The sequence below is a fragment of the Fistularia commersonii genome, chromosome 2, assembly GCF_037954325.1.
Source record: "Fistularia commersonii isolate RoL2024-O1a breed Wild chromosome 2, RoL_Fcom_v1.0, whole genome shotgun sequence".
Classification (NCBI taxonomy): Eukaryota; Metazoa; Chordata; class Actinopteri; order Syngnathiformes; family Fistulariidae; genus Fistularia; species Fistularia commersonii.
In genome coordinates, this window is record NC_141285.1 from 8,708,414 (window position 1) to 8,732,178 (window position 23,765).

General features: G+C 39.4%; 1 protein-coding gene across 1 annotated transcript in view; it reads right to left on the reverse strand.

Annotated features, from left to right (window-relative positions):
* The window catches only part of LOC147236276 (cadherin-23-like), an 86,217-nt gene that overhangs the window by 24,478 nt on the left and 37,974 nt on the right, over positions 1-23,765 (reverse strand). The window contains exons 7-9 of the mRNA XM_086160707.1: positions 22,837-22,915; positions 4,957-5,069; positions 3,026-3,214 (exon numbers count right to left, since the gene is read on the reverse strand). Coding sequence (XP_086016833.1) covers positions 3,026-3,214; positions 4,957-5,069; positions 22,837-22,915 — 381 coding nt within the window. The remainder of the gene's footprint in view (positions 1-3,025; positions 3,215-4,956; positions 5,070-22,836; positions 22,916-23,765) is intronic.

A 23,765-nucleotide genomic window follows, 5' to 3' on the forward strand; every position in this document is an offset into this window, starting at 1 on the left:
GTGACAACCATGACTATCTACGTAAGTGCAGCCTTTTACATCTGGGGTTTGTTTTCTTACTCACTGTGTGTTGCCAACACATTGTTAGTATATGTGGGAATGGATTCTGATTTAGAAATATTATACAGTGTATTTGGGTGGACCTAAATGGCAAATAAATATCACTTGATTTTATGGTATTTTTTTTAAATAAATTAAATCAATTTTTATTTTTTTTATAGTAAATAGAAAAATATAAGGCTCAACATATATAATGTTTTCTCCAAAATGTTTTTGCTTAACCCCCCCCTCCCACACAAACACACATACACATACACTGACATCCTTCAAACACACACAAAAAAAGGTTCAATAAAGAGAAAGAGCATCAAAGTGACATTGCGTCCCAGAGAATCCTGCAGCATCCTTGAGCTGAAAAAAATATCCCTAGAGCTCTATAGTCATAAACCTGCAGGGCGGCCAATCACAAAGCTATTGTGGTAGACAGAAGAAGAAGGGTGCAGTGGCCGATTGGCATTATGCTGGCAGTTGAAATAGCCCCCTTGTTTTTGTTTCCACCTCTGGAAGAACCATTGTGGCTGATGACTCCTACTTAAAGGACCATCCAATATGCAGGGATGTCACCTTAAACTGCCCATAAAAGTAATTGCTCATCCATTTGCCTTTGCCTTTAGAGGCCCCCAAATAAAAGCACCCTGTCAGAAATGACAGTCACAAAGCTACAAACTTTGGTGACAAGTTCAAGCAGCAAACTTTTATAGATGCTAGCCAAGCAGAAGAATGATGCGAGGGACAAATGCTGTGAGAGGTAACTACCACTTGTGTCATGGTCTGAGAAATGAAATGTCTGGCTATAATCCCTTGTACCTGGAAAAAGTGAGATTACAGTGCAGGTGTAGTGGAGTGTAAATGAGTGTGCATTTCAGTCCTGACATGCAGGTTTAATGGCTCAAAAAAGGAATACAAAATACTTCACAAAATGTTAAAAATTTAATTCCCTGAATTGCATGTATGAGAATCTGACACTTTAGACATGGTGTTACAATGCAAAAATGGTAGAGTGGAGACATGTTTATTTATTTGTGAAGTTTGTATTTTATGTTGCACGTTGGTTAAATTATCACCTACTCAGTGTCATAATGCCAGGAGCATAGTGGCCCTGATCCAGGGTGATTATATCACATCAGTTGCCTGGTCATGTAGCTATTGCAACAAAGACAGGAGCAAACCATATGGTCCCTGAAATTGGTAAACATCTGTGCTGGTAAATACTTCTGCTACTCATTTTTCATATGATTTCTTTTTCTTCTTCTCTTCTTCCGCCCACTCGTTCAATTATTCAGACATTGAGTTTTGCACTATAGCAGGCTACTTTTATTTTAGCCTCCCCCTCTCCTCTCCTCTCCTCTCCTCTCCTCTCCTCTCCTCTCCTCTCCTCTCCTCTCCTCTCCTCTCCTCTCCTCTCCTCTCCTCTCCTCTCCTCTCCTCTCCTCTCCTCTCCTCTCATCTCCTCCTTTTTCTACTCTGGACCTTTTTTTTTTTCTTTATCCACTTGACTTGCACTTATCTGTCAAATTCCACCCTGGCAGCTTCTGTGCGTGAATCAATCAGAGTTGACTAGCTTTCGGCTTATCTGCATCCTAGGTGATTGATTTTCCTCGTTAGGTATAATTTGATGCTCTATCCCATCTCTTCCAGACCAAAATTAATTGTATTTGAGTTCAATGTGCTTGCTGGTCTCAGGCTATATAAGCAAGCATGTGAACATATAAGAGATGGGGAAAGAGAGAGAGCGAGAGAGACGCTTCAACAAAAGTGTTTTATCTCAGAATATTTCTTTGGTTGTGTGACTCTCACCACATTTACTAGATACACTTTAAAGTAAGTAGCCGAAGCACTATAGCATGCAAAAACATGATGCAATACATTGCATTTAACATATAACACACACACACACACACACACACACACACACACACACGTACACACAGCTCATTAAGCTTGCCATTATGGCTTCTACATCTAAAGAATAATATTAATAATGCTATACGATGTTATAGAATAATATCTATCCACACACTTCTCACTGAAAAGGTGGGTAGGCTTTTGTATTGTTGAGGACAAACCACAGGAAGCCCAATTTTCATAAAATGTATTTAAAGTACAGTTCAGGACCTGCAATTAGACAGATGTCCTGTTTCTGACTTAAATAGCTTCAATGGCTATAAAAGCTCCAAAATGAAATCCTCAGAATTCATTCATTGAGCATTTTTGATTTCAGCTCATCTTTGGAGCAAAACTTTCTGGCATTGCGCTTCCACTATAGTCCGTTAAACTAGCTAAATTATAGGCGGAGATGAATGGACAGCGGTCAAAATACCAAAGCGTGCGCAATATAACTGGTGTTTACAGAGTAAAACAAACACATGGTGATAATGCGTGGACCCATACTTTACATTACCATGACCAGGGTTTTTGGTTGACACCGAAATGTTAAAAGAAATGTTTGTGCCCAGCTCTAGAATGGAGGCAGACATTCGAGAGGAAATTAGACAAGCCAGAGCAGTCAAATCCCATCTCTTCTGTTGTACTTTTTATGAACACAATGCTCCCTGCTGACCAGTGGCATAGTTATGATCTCTGGCTTACTACTTTTTTGTTTCTATCAAGTATACAGAACCATAGCAGTGAAATAGCACTTGAGTATTTATGAAGTCACAAACAAAGCAGTCAGATTGTCAGTACATAGGGACACATTTGCTCAATATGACAAAGACTGTTTACACAACAGTGTCCTGAATGGTAAATGTAATGGGTTTTGATCTTAACAACAGGCTTTTCACAGCTTGTTGTTAAGATCAAAACCTCCACATCACTAACTGCTAAGTTGTTGAGTTAATGTTCTTTATTTACTCTGATTGGCAAAAGCCATAGTAGAGCGAAGAATGGTGTGTATATCTAAATACAAGATTAAGTCTAATTTAAACATTATTTTGGCTCTATGTGGCTGCTATGATACACTCACCTCATCCTTATCTTCAGCCTGGATAAAGAGCGGTAAGGCAAAGCCCACCTGGGCGAGCTCAGTGATACGAACACGGTACTCGGAGCTGTTGAATTTTGGTGCATTGTCATTCTTGTCAATTAAAAGGATGGTGAATGTGGTTCTCACTGTGGCATCTGATGGGCTGCGATCATCTTTCAATTCTGTTGCCTAGTAGATGACGAGAGGGAAGTGGAAATTGCAAAGTCAGAAAGGAAGAGAAAAGTTGAAATACAGGGAGATAAGAGATACAAATTTTATACAGAAGATGTCATTCTCAATGGTAGGCGGTCATTACATATTCTCAGCCAGGTGTTTACAGCTTTTCCATTTATTGGACATAAAACTCAATAGACAGCCAAACAGGAATCACAGAAATATGATGAAAGCAAGGGCTAAGAACGGACTACCACAAGTACATCAACGCATACACACGCACACACAATAAGATTTAAGAGAAGGGAATCATATTTAGAAGATACAATTACAGATTTTCCCTGATGCTTTGAGCCTGCCTATTGAAGTTATGAAACTTGTGTAAAGAGAGAAAATCTGAGTGAAGTATAGGAATGGGCAGTTGGGGTTGTTTATTGATGGATACATGTCACAAGCAATGGAGGGATAAGCAGAAACAACAGGCTGGTTTCTAGACAGTTGAACAAGCTTAGTCTTGTTTGTCCCCATACATCTCTGTCTACATACACTTGTCAGTATGGAAGCTCCTTGAAGTTGAGACATTTGTTGAATTAGCATGTCAAATCACAATCATTAGGAGCATAGTAGTTCTACAATTATTGATTTTAATTACAAAGATAGACTGAGGCTGGATTAACAACCTAAGAGGAAGCTGTATCTCAATGACACTTCATGTAATCATCTCATAGAAGTGTGTTTTTGCAAGCAATAATTACAGCTAAATCAATAAAAAAATGAGCTTCAGAGAGACAATTCAATAACCTTAAAAGATAATTATTGTGGGGTACAACCCTTGACTTAAAATGCTGTCATATTATACAATGTAAAACAGTTAAACAGCAAAAAAGACCTGTGATCCTGTACAAGTGTTCCCCCTGTATGGCAAACACTCAGTACACAATTTCGGCAAAAAGAAATGACAACAAAGAAAGCAAAGTGGCCAAGGTGTGTAGGGCATGATTTGGGGGGTGGGGGGTGGGGGGGGGCAACAAAGGAACCTTTAACTTTTTGAAAGACTCGAAAATCCCATTCCATTATCTTGTCATCCTCTGTTCCCCAAGCTGCCTCTGGGCAAACTGCTGGCTGTTTACTGAATATGAGGCTGCAAAAGGGACATTATCAGCAGATCAAAGTCCAGTGTCTTCTCTCAAGAAACTAACAAATATATTAATATTTCTTTTGGGTCACGATTGGGAGGGAAGGTCTTTAAAAACAAAATTCTTGCGTTTTGTAAAGTCTTGTAAAGTCACCCGGGATTGATTCTTAACTGGGATAGTACGGTGAACAATGATATAGGGTCCTTAAAAGGGGGTCAAAGGCGTAAGGTGTGATTCAGGTGTCATTGCACTTTGCTTTTGTAATGCAGCAACAAGTGCTTATATTCCTGACCAAGAACATAGATCTACTGAAAATCAAATGTGACAGTGATTGGTCAAATGCATGCTTTTGTTCAATGCATGCAACAAGCACTATGCCTCTAAGCATTTGGAGCATTAATCTTAGAACATACAGATTGTACAGATTGTCTGATAGTGCCGATGTAAAGCAAAAATAATCCGACAACCTTTTTACATGGTTATTTTCTCACATCAAATGGAAATTGTTTATTCATTCAGAGTTAGACAAATTGACCCTCAGCCAGAGCTTTCTGGTTCACCATTAAAACAAGAATGCAACACTTTCTTCATCCAAAACACTCCAAGCATTCAGCAGCTCACCTTGACAGTCAGGGTGAATCCTCCTGAGTAAAGAGGGTTTTCTCTGTCCAGCTGGCCATTCACTCTCAGAGCACCACTGATGTAGTCCAAGGCAAAAACACTGTTGGTGTTCCCTGGGTAGATATACGAAAAGAAAGAAATCAAGATGAAAAAAGTCACGCACACAAACAACGGTGGCATCGTGGATAATTACACATAACCCCTGGGACGTAGCGTAGAGCCACAGTGAAGAAGGTGGTGGATGAGCAATATGCTTGCCTTAACGTTATGCAATAAGTATATGCCTTTGGCAGGGCTGTCTTTCTTCCCCTCCACCTTTCACTCACCCACCACTTCTAACCTCTTCACATGCGACCTCTCCTATCACCCTTTGCTTCATCTGCTACTGTCAAATCCTCTTCCACTTCTCCCGTGTCTTTACCGATCTGTTCAATTCTTCCCCGGATTTGCAAAAGGTTTACAGTCAGTTTACTTTGACCTAATTCAAGTTTCAAGTTTGTGATTCAGGAACACTAAATACATTCACACTTTCATTGCGATTAATTTTTTCAGCTTGCATATTGTATGACACCTGGAGACCATGATGCAATCTGTAGATAGAAGCATACCTGTGAATGTTAGCAGACAAACTTGCTCAATAGGAGGCAAAAATTGGTGTAAGGCTTACACCAATTTTTGCCTCCAGCACTGCTTACAGCGTAAGCAGTGCTGAATAACATAACTAAGGTCTCCCTAGAACAAATTCTCTTCTGTCCTGTTAATCTAAACCTGTTTTTACAGCATAGGTACATTCTTCTACAGCAGTATTTGTAAAAAAGATTGCCTCAGGACAAAACAAGAGCAAACATGATATGTAAAATAATTACCAGTCTATAGTGGAAGTGGAAATGTTGGGTTAAAAAATCCCAAAGCACAAGGTTTTAGAAAAATTTAAAAATTATATGATGCATACAGACATCTTAATAATTCTAAAACAAACTCCATTTTATCTAAAATACTTGATAGTGCAAATCATACACCAGGAAAAACTATGACCTCTATAACCATTTTTATCTCTGATCTATATTCTGTATATATATTTATAAATCTTAAGCTATTTATCTATTTAATCTTGAATCACCTCTTGACTTAACTTGCTGTGTTATCTTCAATCAGATAAAAGCAGAACAAATATTTTCATTGTTTATTTAAAGATATTGTAAATCACGCATTGTCAGTTGATATAATTTGGATGGAGAGCCAGACTTTAGAGTGAAAAAGCTATACTCAGCATGCCTCAAAAAGCATGTTCCTTGAATTGACAAATGTTTCTTTTTTAACAGCAGCATACAATGGGCAAAGCTGTAGTTTGAAAGATTAAGAATCAATCTCTTCAGATAGTTTATAGTAATAGCCAAGGTCTGGGCTCTGGAGAAATGCGCTTCATTGGTAAGTCTACTGTGCACAACGGCTAGGGTCAACAGATTAACCCATGCCTGTGTTCTCCAATCCCCACTGGCTGCTCTATTATTGCCCTGTACTGAACCTAGACCGGAAACAGGAGAGCCCTCAGAACAAAGAGTGCAGAAGAGACAGGAGAAGAGACTGGCTGTCTGAGAGAGCTGAGCCCTTAGGTAATTAGCCTGGATTCAGGCCAAAAGGTGGAGTGAGGGAGGCATAAAAGGGATGTAAATTATTGCTCATTATTTCAAGCTTACATGTCCTATTTAATTACAGGAATTGAGAAAATTCAACATTCCTTGATAGTTTGAATACCAGAATACCTTTGTGCTAAAACTGTTATCCGCAGTGTGGTTCAGAGGAAGGTGACTTCACCTGTGGTCTGAGCAAATCAAGAAATTTCATTTTACAAGCACAGTAAGTTCCACGATACTTGGACGTCTGTTTCTGTTCGACCAGGTTGTCATCACTATCTAAATTAACCAGTGAGTGAGAATTTGTAAAATGATCGCTTAATCAAAATATTGTCTCCTGTTCCCTCGAAGAGCCAGCTGAGGGCAGAAATTGTGTTTTCCTGAATGTCTCAAAAATACATCGTTCTAGCAGATATCTAGTAAATACACTGAGAAATATGCAAGATGGGCATCCAATAGAACAGCAAAAATCCTCAAAATTGATCAATGTGTAACAACAGGTTGTAATAGTAATAATGATTATATAATAATGTAATAATTATGTAATAATGATTATAATAATTATTGTTATTGTTTTTATTATTATTGTTAATTTTAAAATCTTTCATATATTTTTGCTGCATTGTAAGTGAAGTATATGTTTTGCAGACTTGTGTGATTATATTTTCGATTGAAAAAATGGGGTGCTGGATTAGGAAATACCACCTACGATGGGCATTGTGATGTTAAAGACAGGGCCCATTGCATCTGCCTTCATTGTCACATTTCAAAACATGGCATGACTGGCTGCTCCCTTGCCTCTGCCCATGGTGTGGGAGGATTTAAGCTCCACTACTGAGTTGATATTGAGAGAATCAGCTTCTGTTTGATAACTTTCCATCTTTTAAACTCATGAGGCCTAATGTGATTATGATGTATCAGGCATAAGTGAAAACAAGGTGATACAACAAATGAAACATTTTTAGATTTTTGAGGTATGGGGGTCATTAGGTTGAAAATGACCAAGTTACATATTCAGACTGAGGTTCTTGCCTGTGAAATGGTTGGCCCACTTCAAAGGATGGACAAAAGTGTAAGTGTACTTAAAGACCTGCTCTGGTTTTTGTGCAGACAACTAGTCATTCACCTGGCCACCCAATGTGCTTAGACAAACACACATAAGAGGTGTGCTGCATACATACATAAAAAGACTATTCATATCTTTGTTTGCATCTGGCAAAAATGTCTTGACTCATTTATTTTAATCGAATGCCACCACCGCACTTTTAAACTGTGTTGAGCTTGACCAGAGAGACGGACTGAAATTGCAGAGTGACTCACAGGTCCAACTGCGAAAAAAATATGTAATCATGATAATATATTCTAATTGCCAACTGAGGGTGCTCTACGGTGATCTGGCAGAACACTGTGATTAGACACCCAAGGGGGGTAAAACTTGCTGAACAAAGATACATACAAACACAATCAATACAAAAATGAAATTCTTTTTGCATTTGAAATTATCACCATACGATAGCATTTAAAAGCACCATGTAAGTTAAAATGTTAGGTTTTCAATTCAAATTCCCTTGATTTAATTTGTCAACATTATTGTAGACCTTAAGTGCTTAACTTTGTAGGAAAATAATATTGATTTGAACAGGTGCACAGAGCAACCTTTAATAGTATTCTATGTGGCTTTTTATGCTATTTGGATTTCGATATAAGTTTGGGAGTTGTGCTTGAAATGAGGCTTACATTTACATTGAGTTGAGATTCAATATTATGCAATTAGTTGTGTATTTTAAGGTTAGCAGTACTTCACGGGAATTGGACATATCCACAACAAGCACAGACAGATGAATGTTAATAGGGAATAGAAGGATTAGAACTTTTCTAACATTGTAAACAATACTGGACTGGAAAATAAGAAACTCTGCATCATTTTGTCAAGTTCAGTAAAATGTAACTACTTTGCTGTAGAACAATATAGAAACTCATTTGATATGACAGTGATTATAATTACTCATACCCTAAATCTAAAATGAAGCAGGAACAAACACATCATGCAAAGAGAAGAAACAATAAGTGTAATAGTATCCATTCTATAGTGAGTCAAGACTATTTCAAGAGCACATATTATATACATTATATATACCATCTGAAATGGAAGTCAATCAGTGCTTTCTCGCCATCAGGGTAGGAAATGAACCATGACCTAAAACTTTGTGAGATTCCCTTTGATGGTAGTGAATACATTATAAATATGAATTTCTATAAAGAATCACAGCAGTGAACGCAAGGGGTTTGCATTCCCCTGCCACCTTACCCAACAAATTTAGCACCTACACATAGATATGGGCCTTAACATAGTCTCAAAGTAAAGTCATTATCAAATAATTGAGCTGCTATCCTCCCTATCAGTCCAAATCATAATGAAAAAAAATCGAGGTTGAAGCTTTACTTTTTAAAATGATGTAGGGATAGCACTGTTGACAGGATCATTTTGTTAGGACATGAAACAGTCAGTCTGATTGCTATAAACATAAATGCCTCAGTAGCACTAGTTTGGAATTCTGCATGGTGGATCCTTTTTTGGTCTGGATTTTTCCTCTTTCAAGATCTTTTATTTCTTAAGACTACAAATCAAAATAGACCCCTTAAAATATTTTTTTTTTCTTAATTAATTTACAGGATGTAAGAATGACCCCTTTGCATAATTCGAAAAGGCCTGATTTTCTAAAGGTAAACTTGCTTGTTGGTTAGCAGTTATATTTATGAGTATAAATATGAATGTGTTTTTTTACAGTACTCATCTGTTCCAGTTTACAGTGTATCTGCAATCTTTGGTTAGCTATTCAATTATATTAAGTGCCTCAAAAATTATACTTACTTTGTGGTAATAATAATAAGAATATTCAGTTCCTTTTGTTTCATTTGAGTATTGCATAACTCACTGCTCTGGAGGCAGTAATTCCAAAATTGTGATTTCCCAACACATAAAAAGCAGACATGGGAGCAGACATCTTACTATTGATGGGCACGGACATTTACATGAACAATAGCGAAGAAAAGCTCATATACTAAAGGCAGTTTCTTAATTGAAATTCTTTTATACATTTATAAACAAAAAATATAGTGACTGCACAGACACAGGCAAGTAAGGCAAGTAAGAGGAGAGATAAAATATGGTCAAATGCAAAATTGGAAAACATGCAGTTATGCATTCAGTTATTGACCAAGAGCAAAAAAAGGCATTTGGCTTGACCTGATCGGTTTAATCAGGTTTTTAAAAAGTAGATGACAATGACTTTCTTTGAGCAATGAGCTTTTAAGGACAGCCAAAGTTCGAGTTCTCAAAGTGCAATTGCCAGAACAAGTGAACAAAATTTTGTTCACTTTGCTAAATGTACTCAAATGACAGTGGATTATGCTTACAGGCAAATGATGTTGATGACAAGTTTTCAGTTTTTCTATTCAAACCATATTCAAATCTAAATCTAAGTGAAAAGCTCCTGATGTACTGACTTTCATATGCAGTTGTTCAATAGTGCATTAACACACGACCTCAGTGTATGACAGCAACCAGGGAGTCTGTATGTGATTTTATATGTGAGTGGAGTGTTAATAGCCCCTGTGGGTGTCTTGCCATTGGCAGAGAAGCTGCATTTCATGAATACTCAATGAACTAGTTTCATCAAAAGTTTTTTTTCAAAGAAGTTCAAGGACAAATATTCCAAGACAATTCATGGCAGGTAACAGCAGCTTATTTCCTTCCTTTCTTTTTTCTGTTCAATCCTACCTGATCCTTTCTACATTTCTGGTAGGTGCACTTTAAGGTCCTGATGCCTAACTAATACTATACCCCTTGCACTTGAAAGGCATTTCTGTTGAGTATGTGATAACAAATATTTGCACTTTGACGATTCCTGTTTTAATATGGTCGACTAACTGAAATTTGACAGGTTTAAGTACAAAATTGTATACATGTGAACAGATTTTGATGATTGGCATTCAATTTTCTCTTTAATTATGGTAATTTTTATTGAGTGATTCTATCGGGAAATGAGAATGAAGTTTCAGGACAATCATACCTTATGCAGCCCAACTGATTTCATGTTTCACTTTGTACAATCTGTAGACAGCAAGCGATCTGTTCTAAACGCATTGTTTTTGCATTGAAGCAAAAACAGGTACTGGAATCTGTATAACTTAAATAAGGTGCCAAAGTGAGATGACTAGACAAACCCATTAGCACATTCTCAAATGCCCAGCTTTGAAATCATGAGTGCCCACGGCCAAATGATAAAATTCTGGTCCAATTGCATCGAAAGTAACCCGTAGCACAATAAGCTTCTAAGGTGTGGCAACCAAATCCCAAAACTCTCAAATGAATGGCATTTTCTTTGCTACAATTTGAATGGCTAGGTGTGTGTCCGGACCTGAGGAAGTAGAAGCAGAAATGTATTCTTGGAAGAGCTTACGGAGGTAGCCTATTGTAACAATAATCCATTATATCACGGGCTGGTGTTCCTTACAACAGACATTACTCAGGAATGTTCGAGGTGCCAGACTTTACATCGAATTTCTCTGGATGTTTCCATATGTGAATTACACGAGAAACAGGTGTATGTGCAGTTAGCACAACCTTTTAGTTTTCATCTTGAAAAAACAGAGGATTTTGAAGGGTTTATTTATTCCACAGTAGTAAAGATAAAAGGGTCTTTTTAGTGTTGGGGACATGAACAATATTATAGTAGTTTTAAGGGAAACCACAAATCACTTGTAGTTGTTTTGCAATAATGCATGCAATGCTTGTAAATTATTCAGGCTATAGTTGTCCCCATACAAGCTAAACGGTAGGACCAAAACAAACAATCAAATACATTATTTTTTGCAGCTGACTTTGGTCCTGTGGCTGATTCTCAGCTTGATCACAGATTAACGTTTCTATTCACAAGCTTTGGGTCTCATCAAAAAATAATCAGGTAGAGTTACTGATTGTCAGCTTTCATCTGTCAAATCAAGGTTTCATATGTTCTCTTTTTAACTGAACGCTGATTAGGCAGTCCAATGGTATCTGTACTTAATGTGTGCATTTGTGTTTGGTTTTTAAATTCTGTCTTTATTTAATCATGCAGGCAAATTGAGACCTATTTTCCAAAAGATAATCATGGACAGAAAAGAAGAAGGAAAACAAACACAGCAAGTGAAGGACCATGAGAATTAAAACAGCCTCTTTCAAGTAACATATTTATAATCCTATTATTAAGTCTAATTGAATATTAAAGCTGCAACCTAGCTGTGATTTATGTGTTTATTGTAATGAGCAGACTATTTTTTAAATGTGTTGAAATGTGCATGGTCTCTTTGTTTATTAGCGGTTGAGTTTATTAGCGGAATGAAATTAAATAAATTCTCATACAACACAATTTTAATAAATCCTACCCCACTAGACTGATATCATACACATTAGCCTGCAGTGAAAAGCTGTCATAACTTCTAAACTCTACGAAACCCAGCTATACCTGGGATTGTGTTGTGATCAGTGTCCCGTACGGGATCTGCCTTCACTGACAGATTACATTGCAACAAGCTGCAGAGCGCTTAAGAGCGTCTAACTGAAAACCAAGAGAAATCCAAGCCAGACAACGGTCACAATAATTCATAACAGAATAGAACAGGTATTAACAGGTACTGATATGCAAAAGGTCATTGCACAGTAGAATCAAAGCATCAGAGTGTAGCAGAGCAGATAGGTAGAGTGGGTGTGGGGAGGAAACAAGGAGGGGAAATCAAGTCTTTGCCAGTGTTTCTTAGTCCTGATCCTGCATATGTTGGATCTCTCACTGATTAAATGAATAGGCTGCTATCAGGCTGATGATGCCTGATCCCAACCCATTTGTAAAAAGAGGGACCTTAGAGCAGGGCAACTTTTGGCCCGATGAAGACTACCTGGAGTGAAGTCTTCAAATTGCTTAGCATTGTACATTTTCATTAAGTAATTGCAAGGCCAAACTTTTGCTATTTTAAAAGTGCATTATCTGACCACTACACCTGACTCATAAGTAAACAACATTGTCTTGAGTCACTTCACTAGTTCAGAGTTATGGTTAGCGCAAGTGATGCAAATGTCAGTGAACCTTAATTGTACTGACAAAGAGTTTACAATTAGGCATTAGATACCCAGTATTGATGTACCATACATGCAGCACCAATTTCCTGAAAGAACATGCAAAATAGAAGTTTTTTTTCATTCTAATGTTTTCCCTACTTTTGTTTTAAGGCCAAACACTTTAAATTCATGACTATCAAACATTCATTATAGCGGTTCAGCTGAAACCAAGTCCTTCTGTTTCAATCATGCCTATGTTCAGTCTTTGGTAAACATGTGTTGTAATGTAAAGAATGATGAAACTCAACAAAAATTAAAGGTGTTGTGAGTCTCTCCAGACATCGTTGTGTGTTTGCTCCCAGACTGGTATATCGCAGGAGGTAACAGGGTGACCTGTCTCCCTCCTGTGTCAGGGATAGATATTGTTTTCTATCTGTTTGAAAGGCCTACAACTTTGAGAAAGAAGTGGCTGTGAAACTGGCAGATGCTCCCAAACCTCAGAATAAACTTTTGTTCTGGTGACCACCTATCACATTAACCTCTGTAAAACATTTTTTTCATAAATATACAAATACAAATGTGACAGGAAACATTGGCCCTTTAATTTTTGGGTAGCCTTATGGTCATGTGACATACGAATGTACAACAGGTCCAGGTGATTAAGGATAGAGAGGGAGATGTATTGACAGGTGCAAAAGAAGTGATGGGAAGATGGAAAGAGTACTTTGAAGAGCTGATGGATGTGGAAAATGAAAGAGGGGCTGGGGTAGGAGAGATGACTATTGTAGACCACAAAGTAGCAGAGATTAAAAGTTAAGTGAGGAAGGCATTGAAGAGGATAAAGAGTGGAAAGGCAGTTGGTCCTGATTATAAACTTGTGGAGGAGTGGAAGTGTCGAGAAAAGTGTTGAGAAAAATCTAGAGAGGTGCAGGTATGCTCTGGAAATGAGAGGAAAGAAAGTTAGCCGCAGCAAGACAGAGTATATGTGTGTGAATGAGAGGAACCTGGGTGGAACGGTGAGGCTACAGGGAGTGGAGATCAAGAAGTTGGAGGATTTCAGGTACTTGGGGGCAACAGTCCAGAGCAACAGAGTATGGACAAGAGGTGAAGAGATGGGTTCAAGCAGGTGGAATGGGTGGAGAAAAGTATCAGGGGTACTATGTGATAGAAGACTATCAGCCAGAATGAAAGGAAAGGTATATAAAATAGGGGTGAGACCAGCGATGCTGTATGCCCTAGAAACAGTTACATTGACGAAAAGAAAGGAGACAGAGCTAGAAGTCGCAGAGATGAAGATGTTAAGGTTCTCTTTGGAAGAGACCAGGATGGATAGGATCAGGAATGATTCCATCAGAGGAACTGCACATGTTGGATGTTTTGGAGAAAAAGTCAGAGAAGCCAGACTGAGATGGTTCGGTCATGTAAAAAGGAGGGATAGTGAATATATTGGTAGACAGATGCTGGAATTGGAGCTGCAAGGCAGGAGGTCTCAAGGAGGAACAAAGACAAGATTTATGGATGTAGTGAGAGAGGATATGAAGGAAGTTGGTGTGAGAGAGAAGGATACAGACATTAGGGTTGGATGGAGAAGGTTGATTAGCTGTGGTGACCCCTGAAGGGAGAAGCCAAAAGCAGAAGAAGAAGATGGTGATGTGACATGACGAGACACAGGTAGCTCAGAGCACAGGATCCCCCTTTGTTCTTTTAAACTGCATTCATGCAGCAAATGTTGAAAGGCAAGCTCCTGTGCAACTTAGCTGTGCTGGCGGTGAGAAAACATCTGTCCTGTAGCTCCAGCTATATTATGAAACCACCTCCACTTCAGTATTGTGTTTATTTCTCTGTCTTTTATTTAGTTTGGTCTAGCTATGGCTCCTGCTTGCTGTGTAGTGAATAGCCTTTGTGACTAGGCTCCTGTGGGTGTGTAGTGAACAGCCCTTGTGAGTTGGTTCCTGTTGCTGTGTAGCGAATAACACTTGCCATTGTTATCTGGCTATGTTTTGTGTGGAGTGAATTCCCTAAAAAGGTTGGTTGTTTATGGTTGTGGAGTAGGTGTAATACTTAGTATTTCCTCTGGGGTGTCGCAGCTACAGCTGACAGGTTTCACTTATTTTGCTTCCCTGTTATATTGTCCATCCTTGTCTCTCCATTGTTCTTTTTTTTAGCAGAAATCAACACATGAACGCACTATTTTATCTGAATTATAACTTATAAAACAGACTTATTTCTGCACATAAGCTTCCTTCCTTTCTTCACTCACTCTACTGAATAAATCAACCTGTGTAGTACTCCTAGTGGCCTTTAGGTGGGTTAGAACAAATTATAATCTTTTAATATTTGAAACAATATTCCGTTCAGATTGTTTCAAATTACAACTTATAAAGATCAAGTAAAAGCAGATTCCCAACCAGAAAAGAAAAAAAGAAAGGGGAAATTGTCATAACTGGCTAGAATGGGGTAAAGGACGGAAATGGGCTTAAGATGGGATTAGTTTTGCTTGCAATAGAAACAAGCACACCCTGATAAACAACAGATTGATATAAACGGCTTCAGGGATATAATTTCATTCCATGAGAGGCTCCGTGAGATGAGAGGCTGCCTCTCCTTCGACTTATTCTTACACTATCATAACAACACAGCAGAGAAGCAACAGAAACTTTACATAACGGCTTTACTCTTATCCTGGCAGGAAGCAATAACACTTGTTGTAACTCTATGTCACAGAAAGCATAGAAAGACAAGCTCTTTTGGGGATGTAAAGGATGTGTTCATCAACAAAACATGGGTTCTTAACTCCTCCACCCCACCCACCCACCACACATAGTATAGTGCTTTCGTGTTTAGCTATCCGGACCGGACCCTATTGTGTGTTCCCTCTGTGAGTGTGTGGATGGGGTAATCCATCCATTTAATGTGTGAATGTATGGTATCCTCACGGTTCTGGACATGGTGCCAGTGCGAGTCTATCTGGCTATTGGAGAGATAGTCCCACGAGCTGTTGGTGTCTGTGAGACTGACCGCAGCTGTCTGTGTGGTTGTCTCCATTGTCCTCAGGGGTGAATTTGAGTGGATAATTCTTGACATTTTAGGATTGCTGATGCCAGAGCTGAATCGAGGACAAATACAAACCCGAAGCTGTTGTAATGTGAGTTGTCTTTACAGTCCAACACACATACATGTACTCAAAGCTTTGTCTGTCCCACATGAAGAGTTTCCTGTGTGTTATACAATATGGAGTTTCATTATTAACTCTTTTTTTACCTTTTTAACGCCTCACCCAGTCTCTGAGGGAGAGCCTGGACGCTGCGGAGATAACTCATTTGTGCTGCTTGGATCCACGATCTTGTTACTTCAGTCATGACCCCTAGCTTGTAAACATAGGTGAGGGTAGGAACGTAGATTGACCAGTAAATTGAGAGCTTTGCCTTTGGGCTCAGCTCCCTATTCATCAATACAGATCAGTGTGGAGTCTGCATAACTGCTGATGCCGCACAAATCTACCTGTGGATCTCCTACTCCATCTTTCCCTCATTTATGCCAGACCCTGAGATACTTGAACTCCTCCACTAAAGGCGGGACCTCTTCCTCTACCCAGAGAGGGCACTCCACCATTTTTGGGCTGATAACCATGGTCTTGGATTTGGGGGTGATGATTCTCATCCCAGCTGCTTACCATTCAGCTGCTAATCGCTTGACTGCATCCGACATGGCAGGGGTCCACCAGAGGGTTAGGAGGTTACTGCCTTGACAGACACCAAACCACCTTACAGCCACAGCTCTGATGTGCTTTGACAATGGAGGTACAGAACATGGTCCACTTGGACTAAATGTCGAGTGCTCTCTAGCAGCTCCTACAGGGACTCAAAAAAGGGTGGATAGGCTAAACTGGTGTTGGGTGCACATGCACACACAACAGTCAGAACCCATCCCCCAACCCGTAAGCAAAGGGATGCCACCCTTTCATTCAACAGGTTGAAACCTGACATTTAGGAAGAGGGGGGGCAATCAGCATGCCCACACTTGCCCGATGCCTCTCACTTGGGGCAACCCCAGTCAAAAATACTCCAAGCCATGTGTCAAGGTGAGTTCGATCGTATCAAGCTGGAACCTCTCAGCCTCACGCACCAGGTCAGGTTCCTTCCCCGCCAGAGACATACAGTTACATTACATGTTCCTAGAGCCAGCTTCTGCAGCTGCAGATTGAACAGCCCAGGTCCCCCACCTTGGCCACCATCCGGCTCACATTGTTCATGATCCCCTAAGCCCCTCCTATGGTTCATGGGCCCATAAGACATTGTATCATTTAATTTACTTTCCTTAAAGACAGACATAACTAGAACATCAAGCTAAGGTACACACAGAAAATGCTAAATTCAGTCTGGTAATATGCAGCTGCCCCTGCTGAAAGTGACAGCCTCTAGTAGCAGCTTTAATATCCTCATTTCATCAAGTGAATAATACAGAGCAAGCAGTTGAAAGACACACCAAAAAACAAAACAAAACAAAACAAAATAATGCAAAGAAACCTCAAAGAATTCTGCAGAGCATCCCAAACGAAGTTATGCGGCAAGTACAACTGTGATCAAACAACAGATCCACTCATTTGTTGTTTGAATTAGACTAAATGGACATGTAGACTAATGGTAAAAAATGCCTTACATAATACTGCATTGCTAATGGAGTAATGAGAACAATGCAGGAAAAAGTAGACAATAACCAGAGCATTTGATTGTAGTTTTATTGGTGTTTAAGACGAGGGGAGGATCATTAATATTCTAGCACACGAACCTTAATGACACCAGTGTGAGAAGAGGCGTCTTTAATGGAAGTTAATGCCAAATTACCATCATCAGTTGATTCTGATTAATATTGATTTATAAGTGCTTTTGGAACTTTGCCTTATCCTAGAGAAACTACTACTCAAAATCCTTCTGCTAGAAAACATGGGGGGGACGACTGGACCTTTTGATGCATAGGAGTTGGTCTGAGGTACATGAGAAAATAAGTATTCCCTGTGGACCAGTCTTCTTAACAGTATCCTCCATACCTTCATCACTATAAACAATGAAAAACATATCAATGGAGGCAGAGCAGTCCTGTGGTATCCTACTTCTAGTGTGCATAAAATCCCAGATCGAGCCTTTGATTGGAGAAGGGAAAGAACATCCACATCTTGAGTCCCACAATCATTGACATAAATCACAGCTGCAATTAAGACCTCATTTATTTTAATTACTGAGCTAATGAGATGAGTCCCGCTGGAGTGAGCCTTGTTCTCTGAGGACACTGTGTGAAGAGATGGAAGAAGAGCGAGGCCTCATGCAACATCATACTTCCATTTGCAAACAACTAGGCATCACACTAAGACTTCCCAGTGCACACAAGCTTTTACAAAAAATACTCATAAAAGGGGTGCTTCCCTATGTTGAAAAAAGTAAAAAAAAAAAAGCATAGTGATTCTTCCTCCAGTTTCCTTGCACTGCATCATATTTCATTTACCATTATTTATCAAACTCATAATGATTTTTAGAATCAACAGGCTTCATATCCATGAGGGTTTGGTGCAGTACCATAACTCTAGATATCACAATTACTGGGAATACATTACACCCAATAAATTAATGTATTTTTAATTCTGTTTCCCTCCAGAGTTCAACTCATACCTACATCTTTGCGACAAAAAATGCACACTACGGTAAAACATGTTTCAGTGAACAGGAACTAAGACTGAGAGCTGAGCTGAGCTGAGATGAGATGAAATGATCCAGTCCCAATCCCGGATAAATGCAGAGGGTTGCATCAGGAGGGGTATCCGGCGTAAAACTTTTGCCAAAACCAAACATGCCAATCAATCATAATAACTAGATCATACCAACCGGGTCAAGGCACGGGTTAACAACGACTGCCATTGGTACTGATGACCTACAGGGAACAAATGGAAACTGGGCTACTATAGGTCAAAGAAGGAGAGGAGAAAGGCATGTTCGGAAGCAGAGAGAGAAAAGGAAAGGCAAGAGTCTGGGACTGAGAGTAGGGACTTTGAGCATTGGAACTATGACAGGAAAAGGTAGAGTTTGTCGACATGATGCAGAGGAAAGTGGGGATATACTATGTGTCCAGGAGACCAGGCGGAAAGGTAGTAATGCTAGAAGCATAGGAGCAGGCTTTAAGTTGTACTTTCCTAGTACTGACAAGAAGAAAAATGGAGTAAGAGTTATCTTGAAGGAGGAAGAAGAATGTCTGATAGACTTATGAGTCTGAAACTGGAAGGTGTGATGTTCAATGTTATTAGTGGCTATGCCCTGTCGGTGGGATGGGAATTTTAGGAGAAGGAGAAGTTCTGGAATCAGTTAGATGAAGTGATGCAGAATATCCCCAGAGACAACAGAGTAGTAATTGATGCAGACATCAATGGGCATGTTGGTGAGGGCAATAGAGGGGATTAAGAAGTGATGGGCAGATTTGGTATGCTGGATAGGAATGCAGAGGGTGGTAGATTTTGCAAAAAAGGATGGAAATGGCTGTAGTGAACACTCTTTCCAGAAGAAAACAGGAAAATAGAGTAACTTATAAGAGCAGATGGAGGACCACGCAGGTAGACTACATCTTGTACAGATGAGATAACCTGAAAGAGATCAGTGACTGCAAAGTTGTTGCAGCTGAGAGTCTAGCCAGACAGCATAGAAGGGTGGTTTGTAGGATGTCTCTATTGACAAGGAAGATCAAGAGGACAAAGGCAGAGCAGAGGACAATGTAGTGGAAGCTGAAAAGGGAGGAGTGTTGTATGGTGTTCAGGGAGGAGCTGAGAAAGGCTCTGGGTTGTCAGAGAGAGCTTTCAGATGATTGAACCACAACAGCTAGGTGACAGGAGAGTACTCAGTGTGTCATCTGGAAGGAAAGTAGATAAGGAGACTTGGTAATGGAATGAGGAGGTTCAAGAATATTCAGAGAAAGTGGTTAGCACAGATAAAGTGGGAGGTACTGAGAGGACTGAAGAGAACAGACAGGAGTACAGGGAGCTACAACGTAAGATAAAAATAGAAGTAGCACAGGTAAAACAAAGGGCGTATGATGACCTGTATGGTCGGTTGGGCAGTCAGAAGGGAGAGAATGATCTATACAGGTTGGCATAACAGAGATAAAGATGGCAAGGATGTACAAGAGGTCCGGGTGATTAAGGACAGAGAGGGAAATGTATTGACAGATGCTAGAAGAGTGATGGGAAGATGGAAAGAGTACTTTGAAGAGCTGGTGAATGTGGAAAATGGAAGAGGGGCGAGGGTAGAAGAGGTGACTATTGTAGACCACTAAGTAGCAGAGATGAGTAAAAATGAAGTGAGGAGGGCATTGAAGAGAATGAAGATTGGAAAGCCAGTTGGTCCTGATGATATACCTGTGAAGGTGTGGAAGTGTCGAGGAGAGGCAGCAGTAGAGTTTCTGACTCGATTATTCAACAGGATTTTAAACAGTGAGAGGATGCCTGAAGAATGGAGACGAAGTGTTATGGTACCCATTTTTAAGAATAAGGGGGATGTGCAGAATTGCGGCAACTATAGAGGGATAAAGTTGATGAGCCATACAATGAAGTTGTTGGAAAGAGTAGTGGAAACTAGACTGAGAGCAGAAGTCAGCATTTGTGAACAGCGGTATGGCTTCATGCCTAGAAAGAATACTACAGATGCAGTATTTGCTTTGAGAATGCTAACAGAGAAGTACAGAGAGGCCAGAGGGCGCTGCATTGTGTTTTTGTAGACCTGGAAAAACATATGACAGGATGCCAAGCGAGGAGCTCTGGTATTGTATGAAGAAATCTGGAGTGGCAGAGGAGTATGTTAGACTGGTGCAGGACATGTATGCTTGCTGTGAGATAGTGGTGCAGTGTGCTGTAGGGGTAACAGAGAAGTTCACGGTGGAGGTGGGACTCCATCACGGATCAGCTCTGAGCCCCTTCTTGTTTGCAGTGGTGATAGACAGGCTGACAGGTGAGGTTAGACAGGAATCTCCATGGACCATGATGTTTGCAGATGCAATTGTGATATTTATTGAGAGCAGAGAACAGGTTGAGAAAAATCTAGAGAGGTGGAGGTGCTCTGGAAATGAGAGGAATGAAAGTTAGTTGCAGCAAGACAGAATATAGGTGTGTGAATGAGAGGAACTCGGGTAGAACGGTGAGGCTATAGGGAGTGGAGATCAAGAAGTTGGAGGATTTCAGGTACTTGGGGGCAACAGTCTAGAGCAACAGAGAGTGTGGAAAAGAGTTGAAGAGATGGGTTCAAGCAGGTGGAATTGGTGGAGAAAAGTGTCAGGGGTACTATGTGATAGAAGACTATCAGCCAGAATGAAAGGAAAGGTGTACCAAACAGTGGTGAGACCAGTGATGCTGTATGGCCTAGAAACAGTTGGACGTAATGAGAGAAAATATGAAGGTAGTTGGTGTGAGAAAGGAGGATACAGAGAATAGTGTTAGATCGAGAAATTTGATTCGCTGTGGCGACCCCTGAAGGGGGAAGCTGAAAGGAGAAGAAGAAGAAAAAGAAGCAAGACATACAAGGACAAGACAGTGACAAGCTAAAAATACACGTGAAAAATTCACTGTTCGCGTTCAGGGGAAGCAGGGGGTTTATGGTGATGTCTAGAAAGACAAACGTTGGGTGGTTGACTTTGTCCGAGTTGTACACCATTCGAAGTCCATGAGCACCAATCAAGTACACCAATCAACTATATGAGTATCTAAGAACACACAATGTTTCTCTTATGCAGGCCTTCAAATGATTCATCAATGTCCGCGTGCTCTGAATTTTACACCTGGTTTATATTCCTTCACTAATCAGTCAAGCAAGGATTTAGCAGATGGCATACAATGAGTATCTACATCACCCTCAAATTTCCACATTGCACCAGGCTTATCAAGCAGTGTCAGCTCTGATCTGCCAGTAGGCAAACCCGGGAGCACCGGTATCTGTCATCTTTACCATAGTGAGGTCAACAAGGGACATGCGGAATTGAAAGGATACAATCCGAGTGTTCTACAGTATGATGTTACCAAGAGTTGTTCATTTAGTTTTTGGTTCAATCTTGTGCCAGAAACTGAATCTCTGAAGGAGAATGAATGCTTTGTTAAATCCTTATTCCTTGAAAATGGAATTCCAAGCCACAAATAGTGGCTTGACCTAAAAGACAATTAATAAAACAAATATCAAATATGTAATTTCATCTCGCTTTTTACTTGTCCTAACTTCTGATGAACTAAATTCAATCTCATTAATTTATCAATATTATCTCCACAATGTTGAAGCCCCTAAATTCTCCATAGCAGTTTTAAAGAATTCCTGCCCAGACCAATTGTCTGAGTTTCGAAAGAACCAAATATTTGCAGGACCTTCCTAACACTTTGCTTTAACTGCCCCAAAAAACACTATTTGTTTTTCTTTATCGCAAAAAACTACCAAAGGGATTTGGAATTAATTATATATTTTCATATTTTTCATTAAAGAGACAAGGAGAAGACAGGTCCAATTTTGATAATCCTAGCCCTGGATCAACACCAAATAAAGCTTACAATTTTATGGCAATATGTTTATCTGCTTTTATATTTTTTTTCCTGTCAGTGTAACTGGCATGGACATCAAATGACTGGAAGAATTCATTTTGACATTATAGAAGCACTATTTCTATAACTACTTCAGCATAGCAATGCAGATTGAGGCTGTCAAATCTCTGTCTTTAGATGTGAAATGAAAACTCAAACTGCTTTAAATTGATGAGTAGACATCATATATCTGGATTTAATATTGATACTTTATATCAACACGCTACCCAAAGCAGTAGTATGTCATGTCTAATAACACATAATAAGCAGACAGCAACTGAGGATCATGAGATCAGCCTATTTTCTGGGGGTAGATTGTCACTATTTTCAAACTTAATCCTGTTTGGATGGGAGGAGCCAAAGTGACTTCCTTAAGACTGGATGGAGTAGTAATTAATAACCACTTACGGTAAAGCCTATTCTCTAGCGCTGATGTACTGCTCTCAACTGTTATTGATTGTTGTCCTTGATGAGACTTGTCTATTATTACTTTGGATTATGATAAGAGGTGATCGATTCCCCTCTCTTCACTGTGAATGTCAGCTTGATTATGTGACTCAAACCTGAGATGATGGTGTAGCCGATGCCTCTCGGTCTGCCCAGATCCTGATCAATGGCTGTTATCTTCCGTACTTCATAACCCTGCAGAGAAACATACATATACAAACAGAACATACTGAGTACATTGTGCTTAATCTTCTAATTCAGATTTTTTTTCATCTGAAGTGGGCTTAATATCATAAAACAAATTGTTTTGGGGACCTTAATAAGCTGATAATCAGTCAGACATATTCATTACATTGATGTCAGCAGTTACTGTCATCAGTTCACTGTTAGATACAGTATGTATAATGTTATAAAGACCAGCTATATGTAATTTTTTTAGGTATGGTCAAGTAATAAAATGATGAGAGCACAGCATTTCAAAATTTATCGCTGCATTTCCACATTAGAAAGCAAAAAAGACAACAATTGTGATTGGCAAATGATAATGGGCTATCATTACTATTGTTATTCCGGGTTCATTCAAAGTTGTTTATTGGGATTTGTTTACTCCTTATTTCTCATTTCATTGACAAATGCACAGTTTGTCAATTTTTTAGGTGTAGTCAAGTAATAAAATGACAAGAGCACAGCATTTAGAATTTTTGCTATGTTTCCATAGAAAAGAAAGCAAAAAGACAATCATGGTTGATAAATGATAAGGGGCTCATATTATCATCATAATCATTGTTATTCCCAGTACATTATAAGTTTTTCATTGGGATTTACTTACTCCTTATTTCTCATTTCATTGACAAATGCACAGTTTGACAGTTGGAAAAAAAAGAGAGAAAGAAAGAGCAAAAACTATTTGAAAGTCTTTGATCCGCTAAGCTCCTCAGCCTTCGTGCCTCAATCAGAACCGGTGGTGATACTTAAATACCCCTGTGCTGCAGCGTGAGATGGAGCCAACCTCTCTACTTCCCAATTTTGTTCCCTGTCGCCTCCT